Here is a 15,133-nt window from a genome sequence, read left to right on the forward strand (position 1 = left end):
AGAGCTCGATGAACTCAGGATCATTTGGGAGGATGAGGGGTTGATTGACAGGACATACAGAGAGACAGTTACACTCAAGGTGCAGATAACTGGGTGACTGTCATGAGGAGGAAAGGGGATAGGCAGCCAGTGTAGAGTACCCCTGTGCCTGTTCCTCTCAACAACAGGTATACCATTTTGGATACTGTTGGAGAGGACGACCTAGCAGGGGAAAGCCACAGCGGTCAGGTCTCTAGCACTGAGTCTGACTCTGTGACTTGGTAGGGAATTGGGAAGAAGAGGTGAGCTGTGGTGAAAAGGTACTTGCTGGTTAGGGGAACAGCCAGGCAGTTCCGTGGATGAGACCGAGATTCCTGGATGTTACATTGCCTCCCGGGTGCCAAGGTCCAGGACATCTCAAATCGAGTCCTTAGCATTCTTAAGTGGGAGGGTGAGTAGCCAGAGGTGGTGGTCCACGTAGTTACCAATGACATAGTTTGGAGGGGTGATGAGATCCTGCAAAGTGAGTTCAGGGTGTTAGGTGCTTATTTAAGGGTCAGGACCTCCAGGGTTGTGATCTCAGGATCGCTACCCATGCTTTATGCCAGTGAGGTCAGAAATTGGAAGATCGTACAATTTAACATGTAGTCGGACTACAGATTTTTGGATCATTGGGCTTTCTTCCAGGGAAGGTGGGAGCTGTACAGAAAAGACAATTTGCAGCTGAACTGGAAGGAGACTAATATCCTAGTGGGAAGGTTTACTAGTGCTGCATGGGGTTGGTTTAAACTAGAGTTGCAGAGGGATGGGAACCAGAGTGCCAGAACAGATAGTGGAAAGGTTCTGGGGAAAGACGTTGTTTAGCCTACATACAAAGTCAGGAATTGACCTGCTGAGCATGGTGGGATAATGCTCTGAGCTGTGTATATTTCAACGCAAGGAGTATTGTAGGAAAGGCAGATGAGCTCAGAGCATGGATTGACACGTGGAATTATGACATTGTAGCCATCAGTGAGATTTGGTTGCAGGAGGGGCAGGACTGGCAGCTCAATGTTAAATTAAAGGGGGAGAGGTGGCATTATTAGTCAGGGAAAATGTCATGGCAGTGCTCAGACAGGACAGCACAGCTCATCTAGTGAGGCTTTAGGGGTGGAACTGAGGAATAAGAAAGGTATGACCATGTTAAGGGACCATATTGTAGACCACCCACAGTCTGCAGGATTTAGAGAAGCAAATTTGTACAGAGATTGCAGATTGTTGCAAGAAGTATAAGGTTGTGATAGTAGGTGATTTTAACTTTCCACATATTGACTGGGACTGCCACGTTGTAAAAGGGCTAGATGGGGAAGAACTTATCAAATGTGTTTAGGGAAGTTTCCTTAATTAATCAATACATATAAGTTCCAACATGAGAGACTGTGATACAAAGACTCCTATTAGGGAATGGGACAGGGCAGGTGACAAAAGTTTGTGTAGGGGAACACTTTGCATCTTGTGATCGTAATTCTACTAGCTTCAAGGTAATTAGGGAAAAGGATAGGCTTGGTTCTCGGGTTGAGATTCTAAACTGGAAAAAGGTCAATTTTGATGGTATCAGAAATGATCTGGCAAGTGTGGATTGGGACAGGCTGTTTTCTGGCAAAGGTGTACTTGGTAAGAGGGAGGCCTTCAAAAGTGAAATTTTGAGAGTACAGAGTCTATATGTGCCTGTCAGAATAAAAGGTAAAGATAACAGGTTTAAGGAATCTTGGTTTTTGAGAGATATTGAGGTAGGTAGGAACAAATGAGGTACTTGAGGAGTATAAGAAATGCAAAGGCAATCAGGAGGGCTAAAAAAGATGTGAGGTTGCACTAGCAGACAACGTGAGGAGAATCCAAAGGGCTTCTACGGATAAGTTAAGAGCAAAAGGATTGCAAGGGGCAAAATTAGTCCTCTGGAAGATCAGAGTAGCAATCTATGCATGGAGCTGAAGGAGATGGGGGAGATCGTAAATGGATTTTTGCATCTGTATTTATTCAGGAGACAGCCATGGAGTTTATAGAAGTGAGGCGAAGCAGCAGTGAGGTCATGAACCCTATACAGATTACAGAGGAGGAGGTGTTTGCTGGTTTGAGGCAAATTAGGGATAAATACCCAGGACCTGACTAGACTCTATGGGAGGTTAGTGCAGAAACTGCAGGGGCCCTAGCTGAGATATTTACAACATCTTTAGCCATGGGTGAGATGCCAGAGGATTGGAGGAGAGCTAATGTTGTTCTGTTGTTTAAGAAAGGTGTGAAGAATAGGCCAGTGAGGCTGACATCAGTATTGGAAAAGTTATTAGTAGGTATTGTAAGGAATCAGATAAGTATTTGGATAGACAAGAACTGATTAGGTACATTTGTGTGCGGTAGGTCGTGTCTAACTAATCCTATAAAATTTTTCATAAGTTACCAGGAAAGTTGATGAAGGCAAGGCAGTAGATGTTGTCTACATGGATTTTAGTAAGGCATTTGACAAGGTCCTACATGGGAGGTTGGTCAAGAAGGTTCAGTTGCTTGGCTCTCAAGATGAGATAGTAAATTGGATTAGATATTGGCTTTGCAGGAGAAGCTAGTGAGCCGAGAGGACTACTCTCTGGCTTCTCCAGCGAAGCCAATATCCAATCTATGAATGGATATATATATATATATATATATATATATAAAAAAATACTATCTCATCATGAATGTCTCTCTGACTGGAGGCCTGTGACTAGTGGAGTGCCGCAGGAACTGGTGCTGGGTCCGTAGTTGTTAGTCATCTATATTGACATTCTGGATTATAATATGGTAAACTGGATAGTCAAATTTGCAAGTGACAGCCAGATTGGATGTGTAGTGGACAGCGAGGAAGTCTATCCAAGCTTGCAGTGGGATTTAGACCAGCTAGAAAACTGGGCTGAAAAATGGCAGATGGAATTTAATGTTGGCAAGTGTGAGGTGTTGCAGTTTTGGAGGACTCATCTGGGTAGATCCTATATGGTGAGTGTTAGGGCACTGAGGAGTGTGGCAGAACTGAGGGATCTGGGAATACAGATCCATAATTCCTTGAAAGTGGCACTATAGATAGATAAAATCATAATGAAAGCTTTGGCACATTAGCTTTAATGAATCTCTGTATTGAGTAGAGGAGTTGGGATGTTATGTTGAAGTTGTATAATACGTTGGTGAGGCCTAATTTGATCTATTGTGTGCAGAGTTGGTCACCTACCTACAGAAAAGAAGTTAATAAGATTGAAAGAGTGCAGATAAAATTTACAAGGATATTGTCGGGGCTTGAGGTCCTAAGTTATAGGGTAAGTTTCAATAGGGTAGGACTTTATTCCTTAGAATGTAGAAGGTTGAGAGGAAATTTGATAGAGGTACACAAAATTATGAGGGGTATAGATAGGGTAAATGCAAACTGGCTTTTTCCACTGAAGTTAGGTGAGACTACAACTCGAAGTCATGGGTGAGGGGTGCAATGTGAAATGTTTAAGGGGAACAGGAGGGGACATTTCTTCACTCAGAGAGTGGCGAGAGTGTGGAATGAGCTACCAGCACAAGTGGTGGATGCGGGTTCAATTGCAGCATTTAAGAGAAGTTTGGATAGGTACATGGATGGGAGGGGTATGGCGGGCTATGGTCCAGATGCAGGTTGATGGGACTAGGCAGATTAACGGTTCAGTATGGACTAGATGGGCCAAAGGGCTTGTGTTTTTGCTGTAATGTTCTAGGACTGTTGGGACTCTTGAGCAGTACAGCACAGAAAGAGACCCTTTGACTCATCTAGTCTGTGCTGACATGGTCTTCTGCCTAGACCCATCTATCTGGACTTGGGCCATAGCACTCCATATCTCTCATCCATGTACTTATTCAAACTTCGCCTACATGTTATCTTTGAACCCGCATCTACCACTTCCACTGGCAACTCATTCCACACTCTGAGAGAAGAAGATCCCCCTCAGATTCCCATGAAATATTTCACCTTTCTCCCTCAACTTAAGACATCTAGTTCTAGTCTGATCCCACATGAGCTATAAAGCAAGCATGCATTCATCTTATCTGTAACGTTCATAACTTTGTATGCCTCTATAAGATCTCCCCTCAGTCTCCTGTGCTCCAGGGAATAACGTTTTAAGCTATTTAGCCTTTTCCTATGACTCGGGTTCTCAAATCCAAACAATATAGTTGTAAATTTTCTCTGTAATCTATCAAGCTTACAACTAGTGATTCGATGAGAAAGGCTCAGTACCACCTTCTCTGCTTGTAATGATGGTGGAATTAGAATTGATCTGATCTTTGGACAAGGATTTGAACAGGCAGGGTTATAGGGAAGGAAGAGAGGAATAGGATGGATATGATGCTTTCCTAGGAATTTCCAATGATTCAATGGGACAAATGGACTCCTATGATTCTGTGATCATTTATTCTATCTTTTATTCATTTACCTGATGTGGGCATTCTTGGTAAGATCATCCCAAATCACCATTGAGAAGTTGGTACAAAGCCTTCTTAATAAATCACTACAATTTTAGAATGATAGTAGTGATTTAAGATGGTTCACCATTATTTCAGTCAGTTCAGAGTTTGGGGCTTTCATCTAGCCAACAGTAAAGGAACAGTGGAATATTTCCAAACCAGGAATGTGTAACTTGAGGAAAACTTGCTGGTGGTAGCAGGGAATGCAAGCCAAATCTAACTAAATTCTCCTCATTTGTCTGTTCCCTCATCCCAAAAATCGTGTACTGAACCCTTTCTGCTCTTATTTCAATTGCAGGTCAATCCATCCTTAGATAAGGAAAAAGGCTGCTGTTGCTGTCCATGTGTGATTTCACCAAGAGTAATATTTCAATCTCTTTGGAACATTGACATGTTCTTTATTATCCTAATCTCTAGTTGAACCTAATCTCTACATTTAAAAAAAATGCTCTGTTTTTATTTTTCACCTTGAAGTTCCTCCACAGTATACACATGCACCAATTTATTTCCTATTTACTTCACCAGGCTACATCCCTTGGCAGCTTCCCTATGTCCTCCTCTCAGCTTGCATTCTGATCTAATTTCATACTATGAGCAAACCTGGTTCTTTCCTCTAAGTCATTAACTTGGACCCCTCCCACCCTGGTTTTTCTCTCTTCATCCCTCTCCTGCAAGGCAGAAGATCCAAAAGCCCAAAATCACATGTCACCAGACTCAAAGACTTCTATCCTGCTTTTTCAGACTCTTGAAAAGGCTTCTCAATTGCTACAGTTGAATTCTTGTTCTCCCAATCTACCTTGTCATGGGCTTTAATTATTTATTTACCAACATTGCACTTGGTATTCTGCATTGTCTACTTGTCGCTATCCCAATGTATGGCATGATCTGCCCAGGTGGCACACTGACCCAAAGCTTTTCACTGTACACGTGGCAATAATAAGCCACTAACAAGATTGCAAAGAACTGAGGTTCAATCACTGACTCTTGCCTGCCAACCAGAAAGTGGATTGTCCATTAACCAATCCTCAATATTAGTTGCTGCAGACCTGTGTTAGCTTGTGGCACCTTACTGAACGCTTTGTGGAAGTCCAATTTTATCTATTATTGAGATACAGCACGGAATAGGCCCTTCTGGCCCTACAAGCCACACCCCCCGATTTAACCCTAGCCTCACGAGACAACTTACAATGATCAAGTAACCTACCAACCGGTAGGTCTTTGGACTGTGGGAAGAAACTGGAGCACCCGGAGGAAACCCACACGGTCATGGGGACAATGTTCAAATTGCTTACAGACAGCGGTGGGAATTGAACCTGGGTCCCCTGAACTGTAAAGCATTGTGATAACCATTATGTTACCATGCCGCCTACAAATGTACTACATGCAGTATTTTCCTTTCATCTACTGCCAATTGCAACTCAAAAATTCTAACATATTTGTCAGCTATGATGGCCCAAAGGTTTGCTCTTAAAAAAATGTTTAAGAAGCAGATTTCACCAAGTTTTCTCCCTGTTCTGAAGTCTCTGCAGAATTTCCATCCTAAATATTCAACACTGCTCCCAGCGTGTCCCAGTAGACCTGGATATGTCCATGTATAGACAATAGACAATAGGTGCAGAAGTAGACCATTTGGCCCTTCGAGCCTGCACCGCCATTCTGAGATCATGGCTGATCATCTACTATCAATACCCGGTTCCTGCCTTGTCCCCATATCCCTTGATTCCCCTATCCATAAGATACCTATCTAGCTCCTTCTTCAAAGCATCCAGAGAATTGTCCTCCACTGCCTTCTGAGGCAGTGCATTCCAGACCCCCACAACTCTCTGGGAGAAGAAGTTTTTCCTTAACTCTGTCCTAAATGACCTACCCCTTATTCTCAAACCATGCCCTCTGGTACTGGACTCTCCCAGCATCTGGAACATATTTCCTGCCTCTATCTTGTCCAATCCCTTCATAATCTTATATGTTGCAATCAGATCCCCTCTCAATCTCCTTAATTCCAGCGTGTACAAGCCCAGTCTCTCTAACCTCTCTGCGTAAGACAGTCCGGACATCCCAGGAATTAACCTTGTGAATCTACACTATACTTCCTCTACAGCCAGGATGTCCTTCCTTAACCCTGGAGACCAAAACTGTACACAATACTCCAGGTGTGGTCTCACCAGGGCCCTGTACAAATGCAAAAGGATTTCCTTGCTCTTGTACTCAATTCCCTTTGTAATAAAGGCCAACATTCCATTAGCCTTCTTCACTGCCTGCTGCACTTGCTCATTCACCTTCAGTGAATGATGAACAAGGACTCCTAGATCTCTTTGTATTTCTCCCTTACCCAACTCTACACAGTTCAGATAATAATCTGCCTTCCTGTTCTTACTCCCAAAGTGGTAACCTCACACTTATTCACATTAAACGTCATCTGCCAAGTATCTGCCCACTCACCCAGCCTATCCAAGTCACCCTGAATTCTCCTAACATCCTCATCACATGCCACACTGCCACCCAGCTTAGTATCATCAGCAAACTTGCTGATGTTATTCTCAATGCCTTCATCTAAATCGGCTGTGGTCCCAATACCGAGCCCTGTGGCACCCCACTAGTCACCACCTGCCATTCCGAGAAACACCCATTTACCGCTACCTTTTACTTTCTACCTGCCAACCAGTTTTCTATCCATGTCAATATCTTCCCCCCAATGCCATGAGCTTTGATTTTACCCACCAATCTACTATGTGGGACCTTATCAAATGCTCTTTGTGCTCCAGCCAATTCCAGCCATTGTTCCACCGTGTCATTTCTATACCATTCATCACTAGCATATCTCACTGCCTACAATACCTTCTCAATATCCCTAGCACACACCCTGACTGGATGTTTTAAATGTGCACCCCCAAAGCAAGTTCCCACCCACTTTTTGGGAGAAACCAACAGTGAATCACCAAGAAGCTCTGGCACAACTTCTGACAGCCAATCAAGAAAGATGATTTTATCAATGCGGCCCCCTCTACATTGGTGAAATCCATTGTAAATTGGGGGACCACTTTGTCGAGCACCTCTGCACCAACTGCCACAAATGGGACTTCCCGGTGGCCAAACATTTTAATTCCAATTCCCATTCCTGTTCCAACGTGTTGGTCCATGGCCTCCTCTTGTGCCAAGATGAGGCCACCCTCAGACACCTTTTATTCTGGCTGGGTAGCCTCCAATCTGATGGCATGAATATCAATTTCTCCTTCTGGTAAACAAATTTCCCCCCTCCCCCCTCCCCCCTATTCCCCACTCTAGGTTTTTACCTCTTCTCACCTGCCTTTTACTTCCCCCTGGGCCCTTTCTCCCATGGTCCACTCTCTTCTCCTATTAGATTCCCTCCTTTCCAGCTCTTTATCCTTCCCACTCACCTGGCTTCACCTATCACGTTCCAATTAGTCTGCTTCCCCTCCCTGCACCTTTTTGTTCTGGCATCTTCCCTCTTCCTTCTTATTCCTGATGAAGGGTCTCGGTCCAAGATGTCAACTATCTATTCATTTCCATAGATGCTGCCTGACCTGTTGAGTTCCTCCAGCATTTTGTGAGAGTTGCTTTGGATTTCCAGCATCTGCAGATGTTCTCATGTTCACAGTTTTCTACCTACCGACTGCCTTGTGCTGAACAGCAGACAAGCTTGATCAATGATAGAGAGGTGGGTGTGGGGAGATTTTTGTTAATGAAATTAACTAATCTTGGGTGATAAGATAACAGCTCTATTTCTATCCTTAATATCTCTATTTTCCCCTTTCAGGGTTCTTTTGAAGACCCTGACCTGGAGTTACACACTGACTTTGGTTCTTTGTGGGAGTGGGACCCGCTCTCGGGGTCTCACGACTGGCCACTATTTGTTCGATATACCAAGGACGTGACCTAGAAGACTAGCGCATCTTCAGGGTTCCAGGATTTCGTGGCTCTGGAGGCGGGCAGACTCAAGGTTGGTCCCTCCGCAGGAAACTGGTGTGTCGAGGGATTACACGGAAGATCGAAAGCAGCGAGCTGGCTGCCGGCTGTGTGCCCAGAGACCCGAGTTGTTTGGGCGCAGAGCTCGGAAAAAGCGGCACAACAGACTTTTAACATCATAAATCAGCGAGTTGTTTGTTATATCTCTCCTTTTGCTGTGAAACGGGGACACCTCTTTTTCCATTAGGGAGAGAGAGAGCCTGTGGTATGTCAAATTACCGGGCATAGTAGTCTTTGGGGTACTGCAAGTCTGTGTCTTTACTGATGCTTTGCTGCACACTTGAGTGTTCGGTGGGGGGGTGCCGATGCTTTTTTGCTGGGGGGGTCATTGCTTTGCTGCTGGTTATGCATGGGAGGGGGGAGTTGGGGGGGAAGCTTTGGGGTTCTAACATTTAACTGTCTTTCATTCTTTGGGAGCCACTCCTCTGTTTTCATGGATGGTTGCAAAGAAAAAGAATTTCAGGATGTATATTGTATATGTTTCCCTGACATCAAATGTACCTTTGAAACCTTGAAACCTTTGAAGAATAGGTATTGTTAATTTCTAAGTTTTTGTAACACTGAGTTTGATTCTTAATTTTGTAATAATTTACTTGCAGTGTATTGAAGACTTGCATCCTGACAATACTCATTCATTGTACAGTCAGGTCAGGCTGGTCTTGGCAATGCTGGTATAGTTATGATAGTGAGTGCTCCCTAGGGCAACAAAATTCACCCAGTCATGAAATGTCTCACCATAACACTACTATCAATAAACCAACCAATCAATATGTGGTTTTAAATATTATCAATGAGATTCTGCAGATGAGTCTATTAAACATAGAAAACCTACAGCACAATACAGGCCCTTCAGCCCACAAAGTTGAGCCGAACATGTCCCTACCTTAGGAATTACTAGGCTTACCAATAGCCCTCTATTTTTCTAAGCTTTATGTACCTATCCAAAAGTCTCTTAAAAGACCTTTTCATATCCGCCTCCACCACTGTTGCCAACAGTCTATTCCATGCACTCACCACTCTGAGTAAAAAACTTACCCCTGACACCTCCTCTGTACCTACTCCCCAGCACCTTAAACCTGTGTCCTCTTGTAGCAACCATTTCAGCCCTGGGAAAAAGCCTCTGTCTATCCACATGATCAATGCCTCTCATTATCTTATACACCTCTATCAGGTCACCTCTCATCCTCTGTCGCTCCAAGGGGAAAAGGCTGAGTTCACTCAACCTATTCTCATAAGGCATGCTCCCCAATCCAGGCAACATCCTTGTAAGTCTCTTCTGCACCCTTTCTATGGCTTCCACATTCTTTCTGTAGTGAGGCAACCAGAACAGAGCACAGTACTCCAAGTGGGGCCTGACCAGGGTCCTATAAAGCTGCAACATTACCTCTCGGCTCCTAAATTCAATTCCACAATTGATGAAGGCCAATACACTGTATGCCTTCTTAACCACACAGTCAACCTGCACAGTAGCTTTGAGCATCCAATGGACTTGGACCCCAAGATCCCTCTGATCCTCCACACTACCAAGAGTCTTACTATTAATACTATATTCTGCCATCATATTTGAAACTCCAAAACTTAGAATCAAAAAGTGGAGTTAAGCATACACAAGATCTGATAATGATCTGACCATTGCATCGTTCTTGCCTGGAATCTGTTCTTGAGCCAGATAACAACCACACTATATAGATTTTATGAGACATTTCTTTCCCAGTTAACAGATGAGAAGTCCAAAGTCGTGCAATGTTCAGTTGAGTTCTTAAGATTGGAAGTGTGAGTTTCCCTTTAAAGGTCTACAGATAATATTTTGGAAGTATTTTACAAAGATAATCTGAAAGTGGTTGAAATTAACATGGACCAGCATTCTATTTGTGTTGGCTTTTCACTATTTTGAAATAAAATGGGGAACATTTCGCATGGGCAAGTTAGTTGTTTTCTATGTGTATCTTACTTCCTCACTTGAAGAATGATATCCAACTTAACAACAAAAAAAAGTCTGTACGCTGGTATCAGTCAGCCATGTTAGCTTTCTCCAACTAACCCATCAGCATACCGTTCTATTCTTCTCGGCATTACTGCTTATTCAATTCAATCCAATCATCCAGTTCACTCTGCATGATGTCTCTCTACAGTCGCACTACTTTGGGTAAAATATTTTTGTCTGAATTCTCTATTGGATTTATTGGTGATTATTTTATGATAGTCATAGAGTACTGCAACACAGAAACAGGCCCTTCAGCCCATCTAGTCCATGCTGAACTGTTATTTTCCCTCGTCCCATTGGCCTGCACCTGGACCATAGCTCTCCATACCCCTCCAATCCATGTACTTATTTAATCTTCTCATAAAAGTTGCAATTGAACCTGCATCCACCACTTCAGCTGGTACTTCATTCTGCACTCACACCACCCTCTGAGTGAAGATGTTCCCTCTCAGCTTCCTTTTAAACACTTCACCTTTCACCTTTAACCTATGACCTCTATACCATAAGACCATAAGACATAGGAGTAGAATTAGGCCATCTGGCCCATCGATCATGGCTGATCCTTTTTTTCCTCCTCCTCAACCCCATTTCCCGGCCTTCTCCCTGTAACCTTTGATGCCATGTCCAATCAAGAACCTATCAATCTCTGCCTTAAATACACCCAGCAACCTGACCTCTGCAGTTGCATGTGGTATCAAATTCCACAAATTCACCACCTTTTGATATAAAGAAATTTCTCCACATCTCTGTTTTGAAAGGGCACGCCTCTATCCTGAGGCTGGGTCCTTTTGTCCTAAACTCTCTCACCATGTGAAACACCCTTTCCACATCTACTCTGCCTAGGCCTTTCAACGTTTGAAAGGTTTCAATGAGATCCCCCCCCCCCCACCCCACCATCCTTCTGAATTCCAGCGAGTACAGACCCAGAGCCATCAAACGTTCCTCATATGATAACCCTTTCATTCCTGGAATCATCCCTGTGAACCTCCTCTGAACCCTCTCCAATGCCAGCACATCTCTTCTAAGATGAGGAGCCCAAAACTGTTCACAATACTCAAGGTGAGGCCCCACCAATGCCTTTTAAAGCCTCAGCATCACATCCTTGCTCTTGTATTCTAGACCTCTCGAAATGAATGCTAACATGGCATTTGCCTTCCTCTCCACCGACTCTACCTGCAATTTAACCTATATATCCAGTTTCACCCAACCTCAGTGGATAAAGACTACTTGTATTCACCCTCTCTCTACCCCTCATAATTTTAAATGACCCTGTCAAATTGCCCTTCATTCTCCTATGCTCCAGGGAATAAAGTCCTAGCTTATTCAACCTTTCCCTATAACTCGGGTCTTCAAGTGCTGGCAACATCCTTGTAAATTTTCTCTGTACTCTTTCAATCTTATTGATATCATTTCTGTAGATAAGTGACCAGAACTGCACACAATACTCCAAATTTAAATTCACCAAAGTCTTATACAACCTCAATATAACTTCTCAACTATGATGACTCATTGTTTGGCCTCTCCCCTCCTTTGGTGAGAAGATTTTCTGCATGCCTGCCCTACCAACCACACATTAAAGACCTCAGTCAAATCATTCACAATTCTCCTATTTCCAGAGCAAAGGGACTCAGACTGTTCCGGATTTCCTCATTGTTCCAACTCCTCACTTCTGTTATCATCTATGTAAGTAACAATGATGTGATTGAGGTCCATTCATGAGAGGTTTCAGAGACTGAAGGGGTTGCTGTGGTTTTCTAAGGTTTCGCCAAAGTCTCACAATCTCTCCCTGATCCTGCTGTCATTTTGCAGCACGTAATCTCCAGGCTCCTGCGTGCCACTCGGTAGTAACCACAGGTAGATCTCCTTGTGGTTCAGGGTATGAGGTATAGTTGGGGCAGGGGCGTTGGAAGCTTCACAGGACTGCCCCATCCAGTGAGGACACGTCAGCAATGTGCTTAAACTCAATGGCATGCATCACTAATGTGTAGAGTAGTGCTGGTGTTACAGCACTCTCAACAACCTCGGGTAGCTTCCCTTCAATGCCAGCCATAAATGTGCTCTCTAACCTGGTACATGCTTGACAATGTGGCTGCATCCTGAATTCCCTTTATTTTTGTTATCTCAGTTCCAGAGAGAGAGATTGTTTCTAAGATGTTCAGAACTTTAACCGTCCTGTGGTACACTTCTTTAATGTCCTCATCCATTTAAATTTTACCTTTGCTATAATTTTTCTATTTCCTCCACTCCCTGGACTCATCCTAATCTGCCCTTGAAGCGATGCCCAAGAAACTGACATTGGAAGGTTGAGTATAAATAGTCTACATCCATGTTAGTGTATAAAATCTACCAATATCCACAGTGGAGTAAGTCATGCCAAAAGAGAAAAGTGCCTAAGTGCATTGAACTTAAGAGACGACTGTCCTTGTGGAGATGGAAGTCTTCTTTGCCCTCTGCATGAATAAAGCCGTGTGGAACTTTCTGCGACTGCAGTGATATTTTAAAATAGATCTATGCCTATACTGTGGCAGACTATCACTTTGTTTTAAAATCAAAACTGATCAACTAGGAATACAATTATTTAGGCAAATTTGCAATACACAGTTTAAATAATTCTTAGATTCATTCTGTAGCATGCCAAAAGTGCAACTGGTCTGAGCAGCAACCAGTGCAAAATGTTAAAACATTCATTATAAACATACACAAAAAGCACTGGGTGCATAAGGGTGTGAATAATTGGAGCTGGTTGGCGCATAGACTGGAACATGCACTACAAAGTCCGTTAGAGATGGAACCATTTCACTAAGTGCATTGCGTGCAATGGTGACCAGATTACTTTGAGGAACAAAGAGGGGGGAGTGCAGAAGTGTACCTGGAGGTCAAAGGTCTGAGGGAAAGGCCTAAAAAGGCATGCGTTAGCGTAAGTTAGGCTGGATAGTTGCATACTCGACAAGATCTCCGCCAGCGTGAATGGAGGTCCGTGGGCTGGGGTGTGAAGAGGCCAGGGCGGCAGTGTCGAGCTCAGCATATTGGATGTCATAGTCCTTGGCACCAGGAGTCTAGAGTTAAGAGTGACAGGAAATGGGGAGAGAAGGGGAGGGAGAAAGACAGAGAGGGAGAGGGAGAAAGAGAGATCAAGGCAAGAAACAAGAGGGGGAAGAAAGACAGTAATAGAGAAAAAAATTAAAGAATAGAACTGATGCAGAATTTAAAAAGATTTCTGAAACAGCAAACTAAATAATTAGTACAACCAGAACTGGCAGAGGTGCAGGTTAAAAATAGCAAGAGCTGACAGTCACTCCCTCTGTAAAATCTGAAAGGTCGCAAAATCAACGCTGACCATTTGGAAATAGAAAGAACAATTGCCCACGTTGCCTCCTCAGCACATCCTATTCATAGATTGGCTGCTCATAATTTTTGGTTATAATTTAGTGACTAGACAAACTTATGGAAAGAATGGTATTTAATTTGGTGCCTTTCTCAATCTCTGATCTTTCCAAAAACTTCCCAGCTTACGAGGCAGCTCAGGGAAATTAGTCACTGTTACATTGGTAATCACACAGGAAGTTACCAAAAGCAGCAAACGGACAGAGGACTAAATTCTCTGTTTGTAAGGCATTCACATTGCGGGGTCATTGGGGGAGAGTGATATAACAATGAGTTTAATTTAATTAAAATTTAATTTAGAGATACAGGCCCTTCCGGCCCAACATGCCCATGTCATCCAATTACATCCATGTGACCAATTAAGCACTTATCTGTACGCCTTTGAAATGTGGGAGGAAATTGGAACACCTGGAGGAAACCTATGTGGTCATGAGGAGAACGTACAAACTCCTTACAGGCAGCAGTGGGAATTGAACCAGTGGCACTGTAATAGTTGTTAAGAAGGCATTTTTTGTTAAGGGGCTGCAGTTTAACAATAGACAGATCCTGTTAGAATTATGCAGGGTGTTGTGGGGTCACACCTCCAGTACTGTCCATACATTTGGTCTACCTGCCTAAACAGAGATATTGTAGCACTGGAGGTAGTTCAAAGCAGCGACAAAGTGCTGGAAGAACTCAGTCTGTCAGGTGGCATTTGGGGAGGGAAATGGACTGTTAGTATTTCGGGTTGACATCTGGAACATCAATTGACCATTTCCCTCCACTAGGCTAATTCCTGGGATCTCCTGTCAAGAGAGGCTCAACAGTTTTGAATCTATATTCCTCAGTGTTTAGAATAATACAGCATGAGCTTACTCAATCATAGAAGACACTAAGTGGACTTGACAAGGTGTTGAGATGTTTTCACCAGTGGGAGAGGTGAATAAAGTTACAAGATAAGAGACTAGTCATTTAAAACTGAGTTGCATTGAAATTTCTTTCCTCAGAGGGTAGTGAATCTCTGTAACTTTCTGTCCTGCAGGGTTCTGAAGGCCAAGCAATAGTTGTATTTTAGGGTGAAGATTGCTAATTATTTGAAGGATACTTGAGGGCTATGGGGAACTGGCAGGGAAGAAGGGTTGAGGCCAACATAGATCAGTTGTGATCGTGCTGAATGGTGAGGTAGACTTGGGTGGCCAAGTACCCTACTCTGATTCCTATGATCTTATGTTCTTGATCTTCCAATTGTGCCACCAGATATTTTACTGTACTCAGTGAGAGCGAGTATCCATACCAATGCACTCGGGTAAGAGCCAATGTCTGCCATGGCAACCCAGTTGG

General features: G+C 43.4%; 1 protein-coding gene across 6 annotated transcripts in view; it reads right to left on the minus strand.

Moving 5' to 3' along the window:
• The window catches only part of LOC140716884 (nectin-1-like), a 539,485-nt gene that overhangs the window by 7,146 nt on the left and 517,206 nt on the right, over window positions 1-15,133 (minus strand). For 2 of the 6 annotated variants that reach the window (XM_073029910.1, XM_073029907.1), the window contains one exon: window positions 13,373-13,485. The exons of 2 other annotated variants lie outside the window; for them this stretch is intronic. In XM_073029910.1, the coding sequence (XP_072886011.1) occupies window positions 13,373-13,485 (113 nt within the window). Of the gene's footprint in view, window positions 1-13,298; window positions 13,486-15,133 lie in introns of all 6 variants that reach the window. 2 more of the 6 variants (XM_073029911.1, XM_073029908.1) reach the window with 1 other exon arrangement.

The sequence above is a fragment of the Hemitrygon akajei genome, chromosome 26 (genome assembly GCF_048418815.1).
Source record: "Hemitrygon akajei chromosome 26, sHemAka1.3, whole genome shotgun sequence".
NCBI classification, from domain to species: Eukaryota; Metazoa; Chordata; class Chondrichthyes; order Myliobatiformes; family Dasyatidae; genus Hemitrygon; species Hemitrygon akajei.